Raw genomic sequence first — 21,982 nt, 5'->3', positions numbered from 1 at the left:
TAGTGCCTAGAGCTGATTAACCAGCTTGTGACACTCCATGTGTGACTTCTTAGTATTTATAGTAGTTTTAAATGAAAAAAACAGCAGCAAACTATCCACAGGAAAACACCCTTAACATCTTCCACAAGTCCTCTGATGTACCAGGGCTACAGAGAAGTATCTTTTTTTCTTACAAACGTGAGTTACAAGTCATATTAAGAAGTGAATGACTCCAACCCTGCAGCAGGCATGACAGCCTCCAAATTCCAGTGGGTGGCAAAAGAACTTTTGCCCTGTTTACAAACAAAAAATCATTGCTTCAAAGAAGACAGAGTAAAAATGAGAATGCACATGGCAGGCTTCTTCAGGGAGTCTGGATTACCTGGAAATGACACTGGAGACCAGGACAGGCAGAAAATCATTGTCATTCCAGGAAAAACACATGTTCAATTGTTTTGTTGGAGCACTATAACATTTTTGTTAGAAAACCGTAGCAAGTGCTGGCATTTTTGAGTCGCTGGCATAGCTAAAAAAGTAGTGTCATTGGGAAGAATGGAAGAACGATCAGCTGTCTGGATACGCACACCGGCCTGTCAGTGATCTGATCTACCAGGGAAAGTTGCTATTTTTCTGGCCAAATTTATTCCTATAAAATATGGGCCACTCAGCGGCACCAGTGCAGGAAGAATTCCCCATGCTGTCACTGCAGCACAGTTCAGAGAATCACAGAGTATCTCAAGTTGGAAGGGACCCATACGGATCAAAGTCCAACTCCTTGCTCCTCAAGTACTACCTAAGACTAAATCATATGACTTAGAATGTCATCCAGACACTCCTTGAACTCTGACAGGCATGTCAAGATTAACAGAAATAGGAAAAGCCCTGGCAGCTCCAAGCAGTCACTAGCACATTTTGTTTCCCAGGATCACAGCTTTGAGGCCGGAACGACCTTTGTCTGGCTTTAGAAGAACATACGAAAAAGGATCCAAACAGATAAAGCATGTGCCCAATGATGTCAGCGCTTTAAACATACAAGTTAATACAAGCTTTTCCTAATTATCCGAATGATTTGCCTGTAAAAATCAACAGTGCTCAGGAACAAACCTGTATTGTGATACAGTCCAAAAAAATGAAAACCTCCAAAGAACTCCCTCATCTCTGACAGACAAAGGCTATCACCCCAAGGAAGAGGTTAAGAAGTTATCACAGTTACAACCAGCCCAAGGAAGCAGGTACAGGAATCAAAGTCAGTTCAGATTAGCAGCAGGGTGAGGGGGATTACCCAAAGCTAAGCACAGGGTAAAATCCCTCATATGGACTGTATTAACTAAAAATGAAATCTAAGAGCAAATGTAAATCATTACAGGCGTTTAAGAAGCCTTAGTCACATGCCTCCAGAATACTGCCTGTAAAATCACTGGCAACACTGAAAACACGGTAAGGGGAAAAAAAAGACTTGCGAAGATCATGAGGTGGAAATTCTATCACAAAGAAACAGCTCCACCCTATGTATGAGCAGCGTGAGTATTTGTTCAAACTTACCTCCCAAACATACATCTAGGGGAAATCCAGCTACCACAATCCATAGAACAATGGTCAAAAAGGCATCTCTGCTCTGGAGTTATTTTTTCCACTCCAGTGTTTGCAGTATTACTGGTGGTAATAACTATGCTCTCCACAAAACAGATGTTGTGTCATGACCTCTTTACTTTTCCAGGCTGAATTCAATGCCAGCAGTGAATTTTCTAGTGACAAAACAACGTTATGTTCAGCTGCAGTATTTTTCCACCTAATTCACAGCTGCAGGGGAAAAAAATATCCAACCAACCAGTCAGAACCCTTCATAAATTGTTCAGTTACCAGGGAACTAGTTTTACATAGTATATTTCAATTCAGGTGACAGAATACATTTTTTATTGGAAAAATATATTTGCTTAACACCTCCTGGCTTTGATCCTTTCTTTTCCAGACCTGACTTCAGCACCAGATGATTTGTGCAACTTAGGAATTTAAATTCCTGCCCAAGGTATTTTTAAAATAATTAGTGTTTTCTTTTTCTTTGCTGTGACCGCATGAACACCTTTCCACCCTGAACACAAACTTTTAAGTCCAGAATTAGGTAGTAAACTGCAACTGACGGTGTCTAAACCTTGTTCTGAATTACCATGCATGGACTTTGCTCAAATAATACTCCACTCAGTGCAAGGGTAAGCTGGAATGTTATGGGACAGCATCAGGGCACTTTTCACCCTCCTCCCTTTCCCAGGGAGAAGCCATGAAGGAAACAAATCTGAAATATTCCTGCCTTCAAGAAAGTTACAGGCAAAACTCTGCATTCTTCTCCCAAGCTCTGTTGTGTTCTTCCCTTTTTGAAGCCATCTCACCAAAGTGCGGTATAAAAACCAGAACAAGATTCTTATTTACTGGCCAATTAGAACTACTCATACATCTTAACTGTGTTTAAGGACTGCTCTTAATTTTTTCTTCTTGTTGACACAGCTTTATTTCAGTCTTCTGAAATGGGTCACATATATAACACATCTGTCCTCTTGGTTATATTCCTTTCCATTTTCTCAGTTCAATCAGATGGCATAAAACTTTGGAAATAAGTCACACTGAACACAGACCTATCTGTGAATCACAAAACCTACCGAGCAAATCAACATCATCAGATGCTCGCTTCCCACAATCAAACCAGAAGTCTGACAAAACAAAACAGAAAACCAGTGTTGTTTTACTTTGCCCCACAATTACAGCAGGAAAAGCAACCACCCTACTCCAGCTGCACAAGAAAGTGCAGACCCATCAGATTCTATGAACAACACTAACTACAGCAGCGTGCTGATACCGACGTCCCACTGAACTGGGTGCGTTCCTCCTCCTAGACCACAGCAAGGTAGTGCATGAACCACAGTTCAGATCCATTAAGTGAAGAGAACAACCATCTTTCTGTGGAGGTAATCCAAAATGCAACAGACTTAAGCACTTCCTATCACTGATTTGTTCAGATCCCCCAGCTGGTAATGCTTTTGAGCATGCTGTGTGCTTAGCTTCCATGGCCCAGCTGTACCTCAGATGTGGAGGGCCTCAAACTTCATTTTGAGCTTACAATGAGAAAGAACTACATTTACATAGCACTATCAGAATGCAAATGAGTTATGTATTTTGTGCCGAACAAAATCATTGCATCTCAGCAGATCTATTGATGGACTGATATGGTTCATAAAGACTCCAGTCCTCTCTCATCCATATTAAAATAAGGGTAATTAAACCACAAAAACTATGATGTTCAAACCACAAGAAATACAACATCTGCAAAAAGAATTTTAAAGTTTAGATCCAAGAACTCTCCAGAAGCCAGCTGAGCTCAAGGTACTCACACTCAGGACATCCTCCATCAGAACTCCATCAGTCAACACCTCTTATGGATGCTAGACTATGGTCAACATTCAAGCTTACACCTATTGCCTTTCACGCCTATGAAAGCAGATGAACCATTAAGGTAAAGCTTTAACTCCCGATTTCTTCTCCTTAAAAAAACCCAAAAGAGATATGCACATGCTCCCCCCTGCCCTTATTTTTTACAAATAAAATATGTACAACACTAGAAAACAACAGTAAGCAATTGGCTCCTTGGTACCTAACGCTAGCAAAACCAGTTGCAGCATAGTTCAGTTAAACTTAAGTATCAGGTTTACTCCTAGCATAAAACAGGTTTTATCACCACAAGGCATTGCTTAAAAGCAAACTAACAAACTTGGCCATCCTAATCCATCAAACATATATTTTGACAAGAACACAGGGGAAAAAAGTGACTGTAATGATGCCACTTCTCACCAAAATAGGTATCTATTAGGAAATGGTGTGTAAGTTTCTAGGTTGACAAATCAATTGATACATAAATGATCCTAGAAAATGCAACCAAATTTAAGCGTCGACTGTACCAAAGATACAGGCAACACTCCCAACAAGCCTCAAGTAGAAGACAAAAACAGAATGTAAGTGAAATAAATTTTATTTGGTGTTACCCTAAAATATAATCATCTTACAGTTATTTGAATATCAATCATCCAGCTATTAGAAAAACCACACCACTATGTATGAAATAATAACTTTTTCTCTAAAGAAAGCACTTTAATTCTCTTTTGGTTTGAACTAAAGGGTTTCAGAACATTGCAAAACAGCTTCATGAAATATACAGACAAACACCCCATTGTGCCTTTGACAGCACACCTGACAGAATTGTAATCAAAAGGGAAATCTGGTCAAGCTCAATCTCAACTTTGTCCCCGAGTTTGACAGTTTGCTGCTTTACAAATAAAGCAATTACCAGCTTTCACATTAAGGATCACACAAATAAGAAACCAAGAGACATCTTCATAGGTCTGTACTTCCTGCCTCATAAAACATATTAAAACCAAGTAAAGTCCAACACAAAACCCAGTCAACCACCCACAAACTGCTTACAGATGAAGTTTAAAAGAGGAATGTATCCTTACTTTGCAAATACATAAAAATTAAGTCACCTTAAATGTCTTCCTGATTCATATGAAATTCCATTAACTTGTTGAGATGCAAGAGATATTTATAAGCCCTTCCCATACAAAATAAAATGAATTAGTTTAAAAATGTAACTTCTCTTTAAATGCATACAGACCATTTACGTTAAGAAAGATTTATGAGACTAGACAGCTCACTACTGGAACCATGAGATCTCACATCATACTTATGATAACACTAGCAAAAATAATACCACTGCACAGCTGGGATTCCAACACTAAAGGCAGCATTACTCAAGCTCATTTTATGCGACAAGTTCTTCAATCTCCAAAGCGCTTGAAGTGAGGGCTACATAAAACTTCTCACTCCAAGTAATTATTAAAATGCATTGTACAGATTGAGATACTCCCAAGGTAAAGCCCCAAAGTCATGCAGAAAAAGATATACCTAAAAAGAGTTCAGAAGTTCAGCTACCTTGGGTTTTTTTTATGGAATTGTAAACAAGTCAGTAAAGGAAATAAACTGTATGCAATGACAATTTATGATACAAAAGTTTCAACCCCCCCTGCAACGTATGGAGCTGTACTCCATAGCTGATAGAAATGCAAGACAACTCAGAATTTAAAAATTTAAAAGGCAAAGAACTACCAAATTCATTTCATGAGACAGAATAAGACAGATTTTGTTTTGGTTTAACAGATTTCGTAACAACTTCAGAAGAATCAGCAAGTCTCTATCTAGTACCTTTCAGGCAGGCAATGGAGACACCACCATTAGCTGAGGAAGCGCACCTTTCCTTCCACTGTTGCACTTGGGCTTCTCTGAGGTAATTTGGTAAACCAGCAAATCATATAAAGCATCTCTGGTGGTTTCAAGTGGAAATGATCAGAGTTTAGGAAATCTTTCTAACAGTACCAGACCAAAGACACCGATACCAGAAAGCATTTCACACTGGGAACTGCTGTTACCAGGATGAACTCCACAATGCTATATACAGTGAAGTGGGTTTTTAAGAGGTCTGAGCATCTTCAGAGTTGCTACAGAATTAAACTAAAAGCTTTCAACTGTACATGTCTGAGCACACACTCTTTCATAGCTTGACATTTTTTGGTCCATCCAAACACTGCAAAGGGAATGCTGACCATTATAAACATGCCACTTGTGCAGTCTGAAAATGCCAAATTCAGATTTTAGACCAGAAAGAAAACACACCAGTAGTAAATCTAACTCAGCATCCTAACATCTGATTTTGAAACTTCAGAATGTCCACATTTTCAACAATTAAGAAAAACAAAAATCAATACAAAGGTTAAGTTTGAACAAAGGAACAAGACATGAGGAAAACTGGCTGTAACAAAAAGAGCATTTTCTGTCCACTAATGGAAGTTTCAATACGCATAAATCCTTGAAATAAATTGCTATTAAATATATTTAACATCCAGTTCCACAGACAAGACAAAATTTTTATTGAGGCAAATTGCGCTGGCATTTCAAATCTCAGACAAATCAAAAAACAATGGGGTGAAAGTAAGATTTATTATCAGCCACCTGGAACTTCAGCGTATGACTGTACTTAACACCTTCTGTCAAACATTGCTCAAAATCCCTTTTCTCTTTCAGCTATTTTTGACAAGTTAATTAACACCCTCATAAATAAATCTGGTCAATGAACTGATCTTCCACAGCTAGCATGGACACATGCTGTGTATCCCATTCATTTAGTTGTAAACATCAGAACTTCCTGCACACTGCTTTACACTTCAGAACACCAACAACTCAATCTCTCTGCAGAACCCAGAACACATACTGATCTTATGGAAAAAATACAGCCCTTTACTGCAAGCACATACAAGAACTGTTCTGCACATGAGCATTTCATGTTCCTTTCTTCATATACCGGGAGAGGAACTGGCTTCTGACAAAGTGGATCAGCTTGGTCTCTGTGCAGAACATAGTAACGATGGTTGTGGCAAAGCACAGAGCACCCATGCTGATGTGAATCAGCCTTGCCATCCAACCCTTATCGCAGCAGAAGAACACCTGCAACAAAGGAAACAAGCAATTGCAGGAAAAACTAGTCAGCACAAGGTAGATTTACTGTCTCAATAAAAAATAAGATCCAACACTTCTCTTGACCGTGCTAACATCAACCATGAAGCTAAGGCACAGTTTTGCCACATGCACTGATCCTCCAATAAATCACTTTTAGCAGACACAATATTTGCTTTAAGAACTTCCTGTCAGCAAAAAATGAGCATTCAGTAGCTACCTGGTAAATATGGACATTAACTATTACCTGGCCTGCAGAAATACGTTAATTTAGATATTAGGAAAACTCTGCTAGTGCTGTCACTAAAGTCTCTTACTTTGCAGCAATGCATTGGGCTATTTTCTAGGAAAAATGGAAATCTCCCATTCCAAAATACAAAGCTCTCCTTTCTAAGGCAGAATGGTCACGTTTTTTGTACACTGCAATGCTGCCATCTCCCTAATAATTAGTCTGTTCAATTACCTTTGACTGAATCTGATGTGCTCTTTGCAATTATTGTTTCAGTTCTTGTTTTGGTTGCTTTTCCTCTACTGCTTTGTTATTACAGAATGTTTAATAACAGTTTGTGCTACTGCAAAACTTCAATTATTAAGAACTAAGGACATGGATTTATCTACAAACAGCAAATATGTGTTACATCTTATTGTACTTGTCAGATATACCTTCTACAGGTGGCAGAGAGAACTTTGTATCAAAGATAAAAAGTCTCAATATTGTTTCTTGCCTTGCCTGTAACAAAATCTTCCAGTCTATCCTCATAAGCTAATGGTATTTCTCTGCTAATGGTATTTCTCTGCCTGGGGTCACAAAGGTCATTCAACATTAATTTTCAGTGAAAGCAAAATTCAGGAAAGATGCTTACCTCTGAGAAACCAGTGATCACTCCACTTATGATATAAATGAGCACCAAAAATGGGGAGGGAAGCAAGCCCATCAGAGGTCTGTAAGTGCTTTCTTTGAAGTAATCATAGATATAGTGGATGCTGTGAGCTATTCGGATACCCATGTTAAAGCAGTTGGCAAGAATAAAGCCCACACTGCCATGCCAGTGAGTCAAGAAATAAGAGATGCACAGAAATGTGAAAGACAAGGCCAGCATAACAAAATTGTACCTGGGAAGGAGGGGGAAAGAACCAGTTTATCAATGTGTACAGTTACAATATTGATTTATGAACTTTATCTTTGAAGAAATACTACAATTTATTTTCTGAAACAAGGAACTGAAATTCTCTTCCCATTTTCTAATGGAAAAAGATAAATTTGAGAACCAAGATGTTAATTAAAAAATTCACTGAAAGAATGGAAAATATCAAACACATTAAACAAAGAAGTGTATAATGTGAAGGAAATTCTGGTTTACTAATCAGCTGTGTACTCATTTCATAAAGTCAAATTTAGTAACAGTGATTATTCATGTAAAAACTTGTGCACTTTTGCTATTTTATTTCAGGTATGCATTAAAGAAAATTCATGTTCAACAAGACAACAATTTATTTAGCTTCTGCTCCAAACAGTGGCTCTGAAACAAGTTCACACTTCAAAAAAGTCATGAAAGCAGCACTGCTAAGTCTAAAAAGATACTACCTGGACTGTGGAAAGCAGACCTCATTGAAAGTAATTTGAAAAGCCTTGTAAAGGACAGGCACTCCATAAGCAATAAAAGCTTTATGGAAAGCACTGGGAAGGCCACCAGGCTCCAAAGTCAATAACCAGGATGAACAGAATAAATAATCTGGGCTTGAAGGGTTCTAAGGAGATTGTCTAGTTCAACCTCCTACTGAAAGCAGATAAACCACTGAATTCAGACCCTCAACTGAGATAATTCAGAAGACTACCAGATACACAGGACCTGTATATGAAAACTTCTAACAGTTGCAAAATTTTGATGAGTTTTAACTGATGGTCTGTCTTAAAAACTGTAACTTCAAGCACGTATCTACAGAAAACAAGACTTTTAAACTGCTTTCCCAGTTAGTGATGTACCAAAAGCTAATTTAAAAATCTCTACTCCTTAATTTCTGACCTTTTTAGCCAAGCATTTACACTGTTGCTAAAGCTTCTACATCTAAGTCTATGCAGATAGCTAAATAGGAGTTGGTTTTCAGTGGAGCAAAATATTTTTATGCTGGTTTCAAATGCACCAATCTCTCTCTAAATTCAGTACAAATCAATTTTTAAGATTGATGGTTTAAATACAAGCATGTAAAAACCTCAAGCAGCGCATGTTTGGTTGCCTATCTGTTGCACCTGGCTCTGGAAACAAGGAACATAGCTTGAAGCTTAAACACAGTCACTTCTTAAAGTGACTGCAGAAAGAAATTTGCTCTTTGGAAAGAAAGCACTTCCAAGCACATAACCCCCCAGAACTGCTGTTTACATACTGAACTCCAAGCAGATTAATTACAAGAACATTCTGGGGACATTATTTCCTACCTGTCCACCTCTTCTTTACACATCAAAGCAAATGTAAAACATTCCGTTACTCCATTGACAGCAAGAAATAGGACATATAATGAATAACATCGGAGGAGATTTGGACCTAAGAAACACATTAGAATAATAAGTAAATACTACTTCTTTTATAAAACCGCATTGCTTTTACACTCATTGATACTAAGAGATAAAAGTTGTAATATTATCACTGATAACGGAAACGTGAATTCATTTCAATAAGTTTCCTGTCTGGGTATTTTGACAAGAAGACAAAAAAAAACAAACACCCAAGAACAGCAGTTATTACAGTAACAGAAAAGATATCCATCCAAAAAAGGATTTCATTAAGAGGGATTTCCAAATTAAAAAATATTTATCATAACCCAAATCCTGCATTGTACAGAAATTTGTGGAAATTCATCCCAGTCATTCTGAGCTAATAAAAGCAATACAAAGTGCACTTTGAACATAACAGTATGAAAAACAGAAGAGCTGTTCAATACATTCAAAATTGTGTTAGATGGAAAAAGTTCTTCATATTTTTATGGGTCAAAAATAATTTATGCATGATTTAAAAATCACCCATTCAGACCTTCAACTTTTTCTTGTACTTTAGAAATTCTAACACTGGGAAAAATAAATCCCATGCTTTTTAAAAGGTTAGCGTGCATCCATGAATACCCCTTCTTCATGGCAGCAATGCAGTTCATATTACTAAGACTCCTCCTGTTTCAGTTTTAAAGAACAACTGCCCAGACTGTGAATACTCTGGTTCCAAGTTGCTGTATAGTTTTCTGGGGGGTCTGTCATTGTTGGTTTAAACAGCTGAGAGTTAGCAAATTTACATCATGGAGCAGTCAAATAATCCTTTAAAACGTTATTTTCCAACAATGTGAAACTGCAGGAAGGTAGATCCCAAACCTGATCATACTTATTTGAAGCTCCTCAGTATATTTTAGTTTAATGTGACTACATATTAAAGGGACTGCTACAAAGGCATGAGTTCTGGATTCACACACGCCAAGTCACTGATTTCAAGAGGAGTTTTACAGACAAAAAAAATCTTATTGACTCAAGAAATCAAAATACCTGCACTTTTTAAAAGTGCAGTGCTCTTCTGCCAGCTCTATAAATCCTTACCGGTTCCAGAACTGAGCATTGAGCCTCCATAAATATCCAGAGCCAGCTGAGAATAGGCATAGCCAAAAACCGTGATGGTAAGGCCAGTCAGAAGCACAAGTTTTAACAATGATTCTAATACATCTGCAGCCATAGCAACATCGTCCTGAAAAAGATTGTCATCCATTACATGGATCAGAATGAACATCATCAATTACTTTCACACAGAAGATTTACACAGGAAAAACAAACCAAACCCGAACAGTCTGCATTGCATATAAAGGTGTGAAATTCACCCTTTGTTACTGAATTATCCATACATGTAGCCTTAACTGTATTTATTATTCCATTCTAGGTTTTACAGGTTACATATTTACACAAATATTAGCCTTTAACATGCATGTTCAAGGAAACAGAACTTGCAGATGCTTAACAGTTAGTAAAAGGCAAAGAGCAGCACAGCACCTGCCCAAGGTGCCAAGGTCAGCAGAGGGTCAGATTTTTATTGCCGCATGAGACTACAGGATCTGGACACCAGAACAAGTAACTTGTCAGTTCTACTACATCATTACAAGAAGCATCCTTATAATTTCACTATATAGAAGAAAAACTCATCATAATTTTGCCAGTTATACATATCTGGTGCACTATGTATAAAAAATACATGCATGTACACTTTTCTTAGCCCACCAATGCCCTGTAGCATGGAATTTGTTTTAGCTGCATGCTGGTATGCAAGAAACAGGATTCCTGCAAAAACTTGTCATAGCATCAGACAAAAGCCCAGGCTGACCTTCAAGACTGATGAAGAATTTCACACCTAAAGCATACACAGAAAATATTCTGTAGAACAAAGCTCTTGTTCATTTAACCATTGATACCCCACATACAATTCAAAAGCTCGAGAAAAAGACAATTATTTTCTTTCCAAAACTGCACTCTCTGAAACCATTACTATTTATGACTGAACAGCTACTTATGTTTTCAAGTAAATATTTTCAGACAGCATTTATTTAATATAAATAGCCTGCTTTCATGGTTTAAAATAATTGCCTAAGTGTATATGGAAATGCAGGGTACAGTAGGGTTTATATCACACAATCTGGAGCAGCTGATGTTAACATCATTGACAATACAAGGCAGTACTATGCCACTGCATACCTTAATTCCCATTTCATTACCATTTTACCTATTTTCTTGGCTTTTTGGTCCAGCCTCACTCAACAGTTTTGTTCTCCAACTTTTCAATTTGAACAGCCTTTATACTCAAATGTAAACATAGTTCTGCCAGTCACATTTCTGTGATGCAACTTATCAGTAACAAAAATCGAGCAGTTAACACGTAACTAATCTGAATTTAAACATACCTTCTTCTGATCCTTTACATTCTTCCCTCTTTCTAGCACTTTGGCAAAAAAGACATAAAAACTCTCCTCAATAGGCAAAAAGATAAACCTGGCCACCAGTGAACCGAGGTTATTCACGATATCATATACACCTTTAAAAAAAAACAAACGAAAAACAAACATAGCAGCAACCTGTGATATTTTCAGACACATTTTAATTCCAAGTCTTTAACAGCAACATGAATTCTAATTTACCATTTCCACAGAACAAAGAGAAAACAAGTGGAATTTTGCACAACATTAAAGCAGTGTTCCCTAAAAAGTCTGTCACAGCAACCACAGCTCAAAATTACAAGGTTTGCTCAGAGACGGCAAAGCTGGGACAAAAGCATCAAACAGAAATGTGAACCTAGTAACAGCACCAAGCCACATTTAAAATTCTTACTCTAGAGGAAGTTAAAAGATCCTGATGAATTTCACTGAATGAGAACAGAAACGCAAGGATTTACTGATACAGGAGAAGAGAAAGATATCTAGCTTTAGCGGGAGGTTCTTTCGTTTTACTTTCACTACAGTGGAAGAGCAAGCCTGCATGACATTTTCCCAGCACTTCCATCCTCAGCAAAACATCGCTACAAACCTGCTAAGACATCGACGTGTGTGTGTATACACACACAATCCAGAGCATACGAAGTCAGGCATATGGGTAAGTGCTTGACACATTCACAGCAAAATAATAGAATATGGTTCTGGCTGATTTCTGACAGGACTCGGACCAATGCTCCTCAACATTCTGAGAGCACAGGCATTTTGTACACATTGCTCTTTTAAAGACACTTCAAGCAAGAGGCAGCTCAATTGCTCTGCAGGTGAGGAGGATCAGAAGCAGCCAGTTACTGGTGGCAAGCACATCTATTCAGTATTTACAAGGGAACATACTACTGCCAGCAACCGAAAGTAATTTGAACTAGCCAAGCAACTTCTAACCGTGGGCCAGCAACTACAGCCTGCTTTCCTTCCTCAAGCTGCAAAGACCCGAGCTGCTGCCAAATCAGTCATCTGAATGGCTACTGCCATACGTTACTCTGTAGCCACACTGATTTCCTTCACAGAACATAATTCAATTTTGAGAGGCGATGCATTCTTGCTGTAAAAGCTAACACACATTCAAATGGAAGACAGAATACAGCACAAAAACAGATTTACAAAAACCAAAGACAGACAACTATAACACAATCAGATACTAATGAAGTTGGGGGGTGGCGGGGGGTGTTGGTGGATTATTTGGTTTTGGTGGTGGTGTTTTCAGGGAGTTTTGAGGTTGGTTTTTCTTTTGGGGTTTGTTGGTTTTCTTTTGGGTTCTTTTTTTACGAAACAAGATACATGGTATCACACATCCAATTGGAAAGTTCTGATCCAAAATAAAAATACAATTTAAATCCAGGATCTTAAATTCTTTTCTATCTCTGTATCAATCATTCTCTGACATGTATCTCAACATCACAAAGGCTTTGAAATTGTCCCACATTTTCAAGTTATCTTCAAATACTTTCAGTCATTTTCAGAGCCACCTGAAGAGCAGGGACTAAGAAAGCTATGTCACTATTCCACAATACCATCACACTTACCCTGATCTCCAAAATTTAACACATTCAAAAAAGTCATCACATATCGTTCACCTGTAAGTTCAAAACAAAGAACTTAAGTATTGGGAAACATTTAGGGACTTGTTCTTGTTCTGGCACTTCCAATATTAAGTATTCAAGAGACAAAGTCCAACAGGACAGCACCTAGTTCAGAAAATCCTCAAAAACTTCATTCAGGTTGGTAACATCGGGCAATAACCCCTGAAAGTTACATGCCCACTTCCACTGCTCCTCCCCCCCACCCCCAACCAAGCTTTGTATCACTTTGGTAAATCCTATTCACTAGCCCTTCTTCAGAACTATAGATCAAGCCTCACCCTCTGTCAAAATCTGTTTCAAGAAGGACTGTTTGAAGAAACTCCAAGTTAACCGTGCTTCCTTCCAATTAACAAAGGTCTGCAAAAGAAGTACTGAAATCAAACAGGTCCTGAAATGAAAAAGTACTGAAACATGATTGAAACTAGAGTGAAACAGAAAACAGAAAGCCAGTACAACACTGTAGGCTAACTCTGACTGTACTGAGGAGGAAAACCCACAATGTCAGTTATTAACAATTGATTTAAGATATTGCTAAATTCAAGCACCAACATCACTCTGATTCACACTTTGTCCCTTGCTGGTACTCACTGTTCTGCAGATAAACTACCCAAACATGCTTTCTAAAGAAAATACTAACCAAAGTTAACAGACAGGAAAAAAACCAACCCCACATACATGCCAATACAACTTTCACCTTCATTGTAGATATCAGTTGTTTATTGCTCTTCAAACTGTCCTGATAAGTCCTGCAACCAAGAAGCACCTTTCTCTTTCCAATCTGTAAATCTTTTTCAAATGTCGTCTTCCTCACTGCACCTTTTCATTCCCTTGCCTCATTCTCTTTTCAGAGATATTTGAGTATCTGTAGGATGCTGTGTAACACCATGGGTTTTTTGTGGAAAAGTCTATGTACCAAACCCCACGGTAAACTGATTCTGGTTTCAACCCTGCCTCTGATCCAGTGTGATGCCTGGTCATTCTCACACACACTGATTGTTTTTTATCTCCACCTAATGGCGCATGCAAAGCTACTAAAAGAGAAGTCAGCCACAAGCCCATAAGCACAAAGAGGTGAAGTTTTCTAACTTTTTCTGACATGGATTTTACTAATACAAACTAGAAACAGAATTATGTTTTGGTTTGGGATTTTTTTCTTAATCAGTCTTATCTTCTACAGTGCAGAGATATCCCCCAAATCACTCAACTCCACTTTCTCCAACTAATTTTCAAAGCTCTCTCAAGACAGACTTCAAACTGTGTAACCTACCTCATCTTCCACCAAATTGGGCAATAAAGCTTTCATTCTAGCAACTGGAAATGACTTCTTTGTTGCTTCAGGAGATCCCAAAAACATCACAAAATAAATAACGTAGCACAGTACCAGCACACTGGTATATAAAAGCTGGAAAGAGAGGGAAGGAGAGAAGAAAGAATAACATAAAATTAACTTACAAATGTAGAATTACAGGTTAGAATTACATACTAAGAGTTCTTAATTCAGTGAGAAAAAAAATGTATTGAGTAGTCCTTATTCCTGTCAACATCAAATTACATATAGACTTAAATTTAACTCTTCTCGAGAATGTTGTTGATCCTTGTTTCTTTTTTTTTCGTAATTTATAGGTTATTGCAGTCCTTTAATAACTTTCATGTTCTATTGATTATTTAAAGTCCAATTCAAAGCAATTAGTCAAAAATGAAGTTGATAGTGTAGCTACTGTCTACATCTCTTACTTCATAGAATCACAGCATCTTTTAGGTTAGAAAGGACCTTGAAGATCACTGAGTCCAACCATTAACCCAACACTGAAAAAGAAAACACAGGAAACTTACCTGAGCCAAGGAAAAAATGTAGAGGCCCCATTGAGGATAAAGGACTACTAAAATAACCGTCAAAATGCATTTTGACACTACTGAAAGGCTTTCAGCAATTACCTTTAAGAAAGAAAAGAGAGAAGGGTTATTTTCTGCCAACTTAACCACACACCAAACTTAAATTACATTAGTTTCACACACAGAAATTATGCAGGAATACACAGGAAGACTTTCAAAGTCAGCATCACTTTGTCACAGTTTCTGCTGAGTCGACCATCTGAGACTGTCATTTCTGTGTAGATTTTCTTTTCTTGCATTTCACAATTTGTCCATTGCACTTTCCCAGTCCTTTGCATGGGACATAAGGTAGAAAATTTTGCTTGATACAAACATGTTCTCAATTGTTGGATTTCACAATTTTGTATCAACAATCAATGGAAATGCGAGATCATGGAAGATGCATGCCTCTCCCTCCAATTAAAACTCATAATTAAGTATCTGATGATCACTAAGGTGGTAGTTTCTAAATAAATCAACTTCCCTGCTTTAACAGCTACAAATTTATACCTGTTACAACTATGTTATACAGTACTAAAGAGTATGCACAGGGTTTATTTTTTTCCATATGCTCGAATACACAAAGATCTAGCTCAGCAATCCCTTCTTTTCAATAGAGAAAGATAATTACACATACACACACATATACCCCATGTACTTTACTAACCTTAAGTCTCACAAACAAATGAGCTTGTGCTAAAACCCAGAGTGGCTCTCCCAGAAGTTCAATAATTGCAGAAAGACCAAATGCTACTACACCAGCCTGATAATGAGGAACCACAGAAGGATCAGGTACTTCAAGCAAGTGTAGCCAGACTAAGCCCAAGAAAGCAGACCAAAAAACACCAAGCGGGACCCTAAAAAGTTAACATAAAAACAAATTAATAGAAATGTTATTTTAGCAGAAAAAAATAAATAAAGAAAGAAAATTAGATTAAATTGTCACATATGGCCATCATTTTTTTAAAAGGCCCAGAGGAATAATTTCTGTTGTTACTATACCAAGAACACCTTTTTTTCCTGTGTGTGTCATGAACATCTTTAAGGCACTATTTGCAAGACACAGAAAATACTTTTCTGACTTGCCTATTTTCTACTCAAGAACCTAACATAAGGTCACCTATCGGCATTGCTCATTCCCTAGGACCAAACAATTCTGATCTCTTACCAGCCTGCAAAACACTGCATTTTTGATGGGCTGTGGTTACCAGGGGTTTGGCAGACAAGCTTTCTTGGATCTTGCTGTGACAGATAAAGATGCCACCATTCCAATTGCTTGTCACACTCTTCCAGAAATCACTGGTTCTCCAGAAAGTGACAACAGCATAAGAAAATGCATGCCTGCACCTCAGGAATGCAAGTCCACCATGATAGACTGTAGCTCAGAGCCACTTCCACTAGTGAGCATAGCTGAAAAGCCAAGCTAGGCACAGGAATGCACACGTGTATCACCTTCTGTTGATACTACTTCAGGAAGCTTTGTTGACAAAGCTTCTGCAGGATGTTTTACATCACTGAGGCAGGATCTATTTGACCCTCCCATTATCAGATCCCTGAAGTATTTGACATCAAGTTGCTCACAGGTATTTCAGATCCTTCATGAAAGTTAATCTCCATTTTAAGTTATGCTTCTCTACAAGGAAAAGTTTAAAAAGGTGCACACAGGCACTGCTAACTCCACTATGTAATACCCATTTGAAAGGCTGTCAAACATCAGGAAACTGATTATAATACAACTGAGAGAACAGATCCAACACATTGAAAATATCAGTATTAAACCATCCCTGAAAGTGACACTGATGTTGCCCTGCCATTAAACTGTATCAGTGCTCAAGAGTATCTCCAGGGTGACAGAACAGCTCCCGATAACAGCTTGGGTGATGTACGTTCCCATGTGCTCCAAAAAGAGATTAAGTACATAAATGCTAAATCAACAGACTTAACCAGCTTCTTCCATCAGTCCTGAAACATGACTGAGGCTACCACACGCTCAATGGTGAAGTAATTGCCTCAGTAAATAAACACTTGCTCTCAATTTTGTGAGCTTTCAGACAAGAACTAAATTCCAAAGTAGCAAATTTTTCACAGGTGTCTTACGTCAGCCACAACAGATTAATTGTTTTGGTCCAGTTTCTCTTTGTACTTCCACTCAGACAAGCTCTGCGAAATGCCTCCCTTGCCAGGAAGACAACCGTTGAATACAGCAAAGTGAGCCTAATGGAGGGGAGAAAGAAAAACAAGGAGAGAAAACGATTTCCTTAGATACTGCTTCTGACATCCTTCGTGCGGTAACATCACCCAGTGTTTACACAGGACTGCCTGACAGACAAATCTAACGGGTGTGCAAGAGAACATGCTGACACGAGGTAAACTGTCACCATACCATAAGAAAATAAGGAGGGAAAGTAGTTACGTCGCTTTTCCTCAGCAAGTTAATGATTTAACGTGGAAAACAGGACAGTGGTACCTCTGTTTGAGTGAAAAAAGAGGTCGGGAGACAGCCAGCGATCAAACACCGTGAAACACCCAACAGTAACTTAAACAGCGCTCTGCAAACCATTATAAGCGACCCTGCCCGGGCGGCCCTGCACAAACGCTGCCCGAGAGCTCCCCCGCCCCGCTGCCTGGGAAGCCGCCCGGTGCGCTGGGCACGGGGGACACAGGCCTCTCCCGCCGGGTGCCCTGCGCCCCCCCTCACCTCACGTTGACCACGCCGATCAGCTCTCGGGAGAGGTAGCGCAGAGTGAAGGCGTTCAGCGCGAACGTGACGGCCCGGAACAGCACCTGCGGAGAAAGCCACACGGGAAACACCAGGAGGAAGAGGAGGAAGAGGAGGAAGAGGAGGAAGAGGAGGAAGAGGAGGAAGAGGAGGAAGAGGAGGAAGGTGCCCGCGGTCGCGCCCGCACCTGCAGCAGCGCGCTGGAGGAGGCCAGCCGCGTGGTCTGCCCCAGCACCTCCTGCGAGCCCATCGGGCCCGCCCCGCCCGCACCAAACGGCGACGCCGTCGCGCCGCGAACGCGTCAGCGCGGCCGGGACCGCCCCAACTCCGGGCGGAAAACGGGCACCGGGTGGGAAATCGGTGCTCCTGCGGCTGCTCGCGGGGTACGCGCGGGAGCGCTTCCGACGACGCCGGTTAGCTTCCGAGCGGCCCGCCACGCCGCGCGGCTCGTGCCGAGCCCGGCCTTGCGCGCCAGCTCCCTGCTCCGCACGCAGGTACTCCACCGAAACCAGCCAAAATCTGCACACTGGCTCATGAGGAGTGACACCCTGTTGATGGCATTTCCTGACAAACGCTGTTTTCCAGAGCTCTGTAAAACAGAATGTCCGTGCAAGTTCCACTAATTCCTTTCCGACCTGAGAACAAGCCCACCAGTCTTAGAATCATACAATAGCTAGGGTTGGAACGCACCTTAAGATCAACCAGCTCCAACCCCCTGCCATGGGCAGGACAGAATTTGTACGGCTCGGCTCGGTTCGGCACGGGGAAAAACGAGGAACCGGGGCACCGAGGGGGTCTGGGGCAGCCCGGCAGCAGGAGGGGCGGAGGCGCGGCGCGGCGGGGCTGCAGTCCAGGGATGCAGCGCGGACCGTGTCCCCCTTCCCATCCCTGCCGCCGGAGGCACTCGTGCTCCCCGCGGCCGTTCAGAGTCACGGTCTCCAACGGCAAGAGGAGCCCCTGCCCTGGCTACTGTGTACCTGCACCCAGCAGAGCTGGGCGCTCCTCTTAGCAAGTCCCAGAACCGTGGCAGCAGCATTGCTGGGAGAGGATTTTGTATTTAGGCTTAGCCCTCTTGAGCCCACTTCAGCCCACTTTAGCACAGCACAGCCTCCTTTAGCCCAGTTCAGCCTACTTTAGCCCAATTCAGATCTGTGCAGACCAGTTTAGCACAGTTAAGCCCAATTTAGACCACTCCAGACCACTTTAGCCCAACGCAGAACAGCCCAGTACACTTCAGCCCAGTTAAGCCCTTCCCAGCCCAATGTAGCACACTTTAGGCCAGCCCATCCCAGCTAAATTTAGCCCAATTCAGCCCAGCCCACTCCAGCTCAGCCCAGACAAGTTTAGACCAATTAGGCCCAGTTTAGCACAGTTCAGCTTGGTTCAGCTCAGCCAAGATCTGCTTGGCTGATCCAAGCCCAGTTCAGCCCAGCCCAGCAAAATTTAGTCCAATTCAGCCCAGCCCAGGCCCATTTAGACAATTTCAGATCTGTCCAGCCCACTTCTGCCTACTTTAGATCACTTTAGCCCAGTTTGGCCCAGATCAGACCAGTTCAGCCCACTCCAGGCAACTTGAGCCCAGTTGAGTCCAGTTTGGCCTAGTTCAGCCCAGTTAGGCCCAGATCAGACCAGTTCAGCACACTCCAGGCCAGTTAAGCCCAGTTTGGTGTAGTTCAGACCACTCCAGACCAGTTTAGAGGGATTCAGCCCAGTCCAGACCAGTTTAGCCCTTCCCAGACCAACCCAGCCCATTTTAGCCCTGCCCAGTCCATCAGCCAAGTTTAGCCAGTTCAGCAGAGTTTAGCCTGGTTCAGACCACTTTAGCCTAGTTCAGCCCCATTTAGACCAGTTTAACCCAGCTCATCCTACTTCAGCCCAGTCCAGAGCACTCAAACAAAGCCAAGCTCAGTTTAACCAGTTCAGACCAGTTTAGCCCTCTTCAGAACACTCCAACCCAGTTTAGCCCTCTTCAGAACACTCCAACCCAGTTTAGCCATGTTGAGCCAAGCCCAGCCAAGCCCAGCCCAGCCCAACCCAATTTAGCCCACTTCAGCACAGTTTAGCCTTCTCCAGCCCAGTTTAGCCCAGTATAGCCCAGCCCAGCCTCTGTTAGCCCCGTGAAGCCCAGACTGGCCCAATTCAGACCAGCTCAGACCAGTTTAGCCCACTCCAGCGCAATTAAGCCCAGCCAAGAACAGTTTAGCCCAGCCCGGCGCATTTTAGCCCAGTTCAGACCTGTCCAGCCCACTTTAACCCAGTCCAACCCAACTAAGCCCAGCCAAGAACAGTTCAGCCCACTTTAGCCCAGTCCAGCCCAGCCCAGCTCACTTTAGCACACATTAGCCCAGTTCAGACCAGTCCAGCCCAGCTTGGGCCAGCCCAGTTTAGCCCAATTAAGGCCAGGCCATTTAGCCCAGTCCAGACAAGTTTAGCCCACTTCAGCTCATTTGAGATTTGTCCTGCCAGGTTCAGACAGGTCCAGCCCACTTCAGCCCAATGGAGCCAAGGCCAGCCCAGTTTAGCCTAGTCCAGCCCACTTTAATCCACTACAGCTCAGTTTAGCCCAGTGTAGCCCACCCCAGATTAGTTTAGTCCAGCCCAGCTCAGAGCAGTTCAGGCCAGGTCTTCCTTGACTTAAGGAGAAAGACAATGAAACCTGGGGTAAAGCATCCTCCCTGCAGGAAGAAATCTTACCTGTTTTGTGTAAAATAAATAAATAAATAAAACAAAGGAAAACAAAACCCACAGAAATAGAACCACCCCCCCCACAAAACCCCACAAGCACACCCTCAAATAGCAAAGACACAATTTAATGATAACAGACTTGAATTTACTCATACACTGACTTGAAATCTTCTAAACAGGTAAGACTTCAGACTCAGTGTAAATCAGTACAGCAGATCCAGGCTATTTCAGACTATTAGTTAAAACCAGGAATATATGAAGAGATTGTACCTTTCTATGTTACAGAACATTCCTTTCAAAACCATGGCACTTCCAGCTCAGTAGTTATATTTTTCACAGTACTGCTACAGTTGAACTAAAACATCACATCTAACAGCCGTTCACAAGACCAGGCAGAGAGTATCTGAGCCCTACTTGATTAGGATCTTAAGAGAAGCTGGGTAACCAACCAAAATTCTTCAAGCTCATACAGAGAACCCATCCCTACATCAATCTTGTCCTCTACATGAACCCCCCTCCTCCTTTGAGGCACCACTTTCTTCTTTCTGTGTTCAGTGTTTCAGATTTCTTCCTCTGGTAATTTTTCCTGATAACATTACTTAAGTAATCTGGAAGTGGTGTATAGATGTGGTTTATATGGCAGAGGAGTATATCTGTAAAAACCTAACAAAAAGAGATTATTATCCCATTGTTAAGATGGGGAGATGGGGACAGAAAGAAAAAAAACTCATCTGTGTCTGTAACAGCAGAGGCAAGAAAAGATCACAGATGGGGGTCTGCAGAAAGCTATCCTAGCTAGAGAGGATGAAACATTGTCACCTCCCCTTTCTTACAGGCAGTTTTCCAGTTCTCAAATGGAAAAGGCAATTAAAAATGTCCTAACTCAGACTTTGGGCTTTTCTTAGTGGCAGTAATGGTGACAGCAGCGATCAAAAGACTTTTAGTATGCTATAGCTTGTGCTGATGTCAATAGGTGCACTTGAACTCTGAGGATTAAAACACATCACCAATTACCAGATAAGATGAATAGGAAAACAAAAATGCACTCAAGGAGCATAAAGCATTCAGCATGTACCAACACTCCAGTAAGGATTCATATTATTCACTCTACACACATACAAACATTTTCATGACAAAAGAAGGGAACTTCAATGAATAAAACAGGAAAACCCAGTGTGCTAACTGACCTTTCCAGGCATCTGCCATGGGCAATAGTAAATGATAGCTAGTGATGTTTTGTTGGACACTTTGGCTTGTCACCTCGTAAAGCTGAAACAGAAACAGCTGCAAAGCATGGGGAGGTGGAAAAAGTAGAGAAACAACTGTAACTTCAACTGGGTTTAATAGGAACCAGCTTTGCCACTTCCACCCTTTTGGCATTAATGCCTCTAAGCCACTAGATGGCAAACCTCCCGTACGAAGACGGGCTAAAAACGTTGCTGCTGTTCAGCCCGGAGAAGGGAAACTGCGTGGAAACCTTGCAGCAGTACTCCAGTATCTGAAGAGGGCCTACAATGATGTTGGAGAAGGACTCTTCATCAGCGACTGTAGCGGTAGGATAAGGGGGAACTGGTTTAAGCTTAAGTAAGGTAAG

At 41.0% G+C, this 21,982-nt stretch overlaps 1 protein-coding gene across 1 annotated transcript; it reads right to left on the bottom strand.

Moving 5' to 3' along the window:
- Window positions 1–3,978: 3,978 nt before the first annotated feature.
- Window positions 3,979–18,037, bottom strand: RFT1 (RFT1 homolog). The gene is made up of 13 exons (XM_065687354.1): window positions 17,891–18,037; window positions 17,683–17,768; window positions 17,082–17,198; window positions 15,652–15,841; window positions 14,946–15,047; window positions 14,380–14,514; window positions 13,391–13,469; window positions 13,056–13,106; window positions 11,449–11,579; window positions 10,103–10,247; window positions 8,963–9,068; window positions 7,392–7,641; window positions 3,979–6,519 (listed from the first exon to the last, which is right to left on the bottom strand). Exons 1-13 carry the CDS (start codon window positions 17,951–17,953, stop codon window positions 6,355–6,357), a joined length of 1,620 nt encoding a protein of 539 aa, XP_065543426.1. The 5' UTR covers window positions 17,954–18,037; the 3' UTR covers window positions 3,979–6,354.
- Between the last annotated feature and the right edge of the window lie 3,945 nt (window positions 18,038–21,982).

This window comes from Lathamus discolor, chromosome 7, assembly GCF_037157495.1.
Source record: "Lathamus discolor isolate bLatDis1 chromosome 7, bLatDis1.hap1, whole genome shotgun sequence".
NCBI lineage: Eukaryota > Metazoa > Chordata > Aves > Psittaciformes > Psittacidae > Lathamus > Lathamus discolor.
The sequence above is the reverse complement of the archived record's forward strand: the minus strand, read 5'-3'. Positions and strand labels throughout refer to the sequence as shown.

Coding starts and splice junctions, on each gene's coding strand:
- RFT1 (XM_065687354.1), bottom strand. CDS start 17,953: ATGGGCTCGCAGGAGGTGCTGGGGCAGACCACGCGGCTGGCCTCCTCC. Junction 17,769..17,890: donor CCTCCAGCGCGCTGCTGCAG/GTGCGGGCGCGA, acceptor CTTTCTCCGCAG/GTGCTGTTCCGGGCCGTCAC. Junction 11,580..13,055: donor GTTAAATTTTGGAGATCAGG/GTAAGTGTGATG, acceptor TTTTTTTTAAAG/GTGTATATGATATCGTGAAT.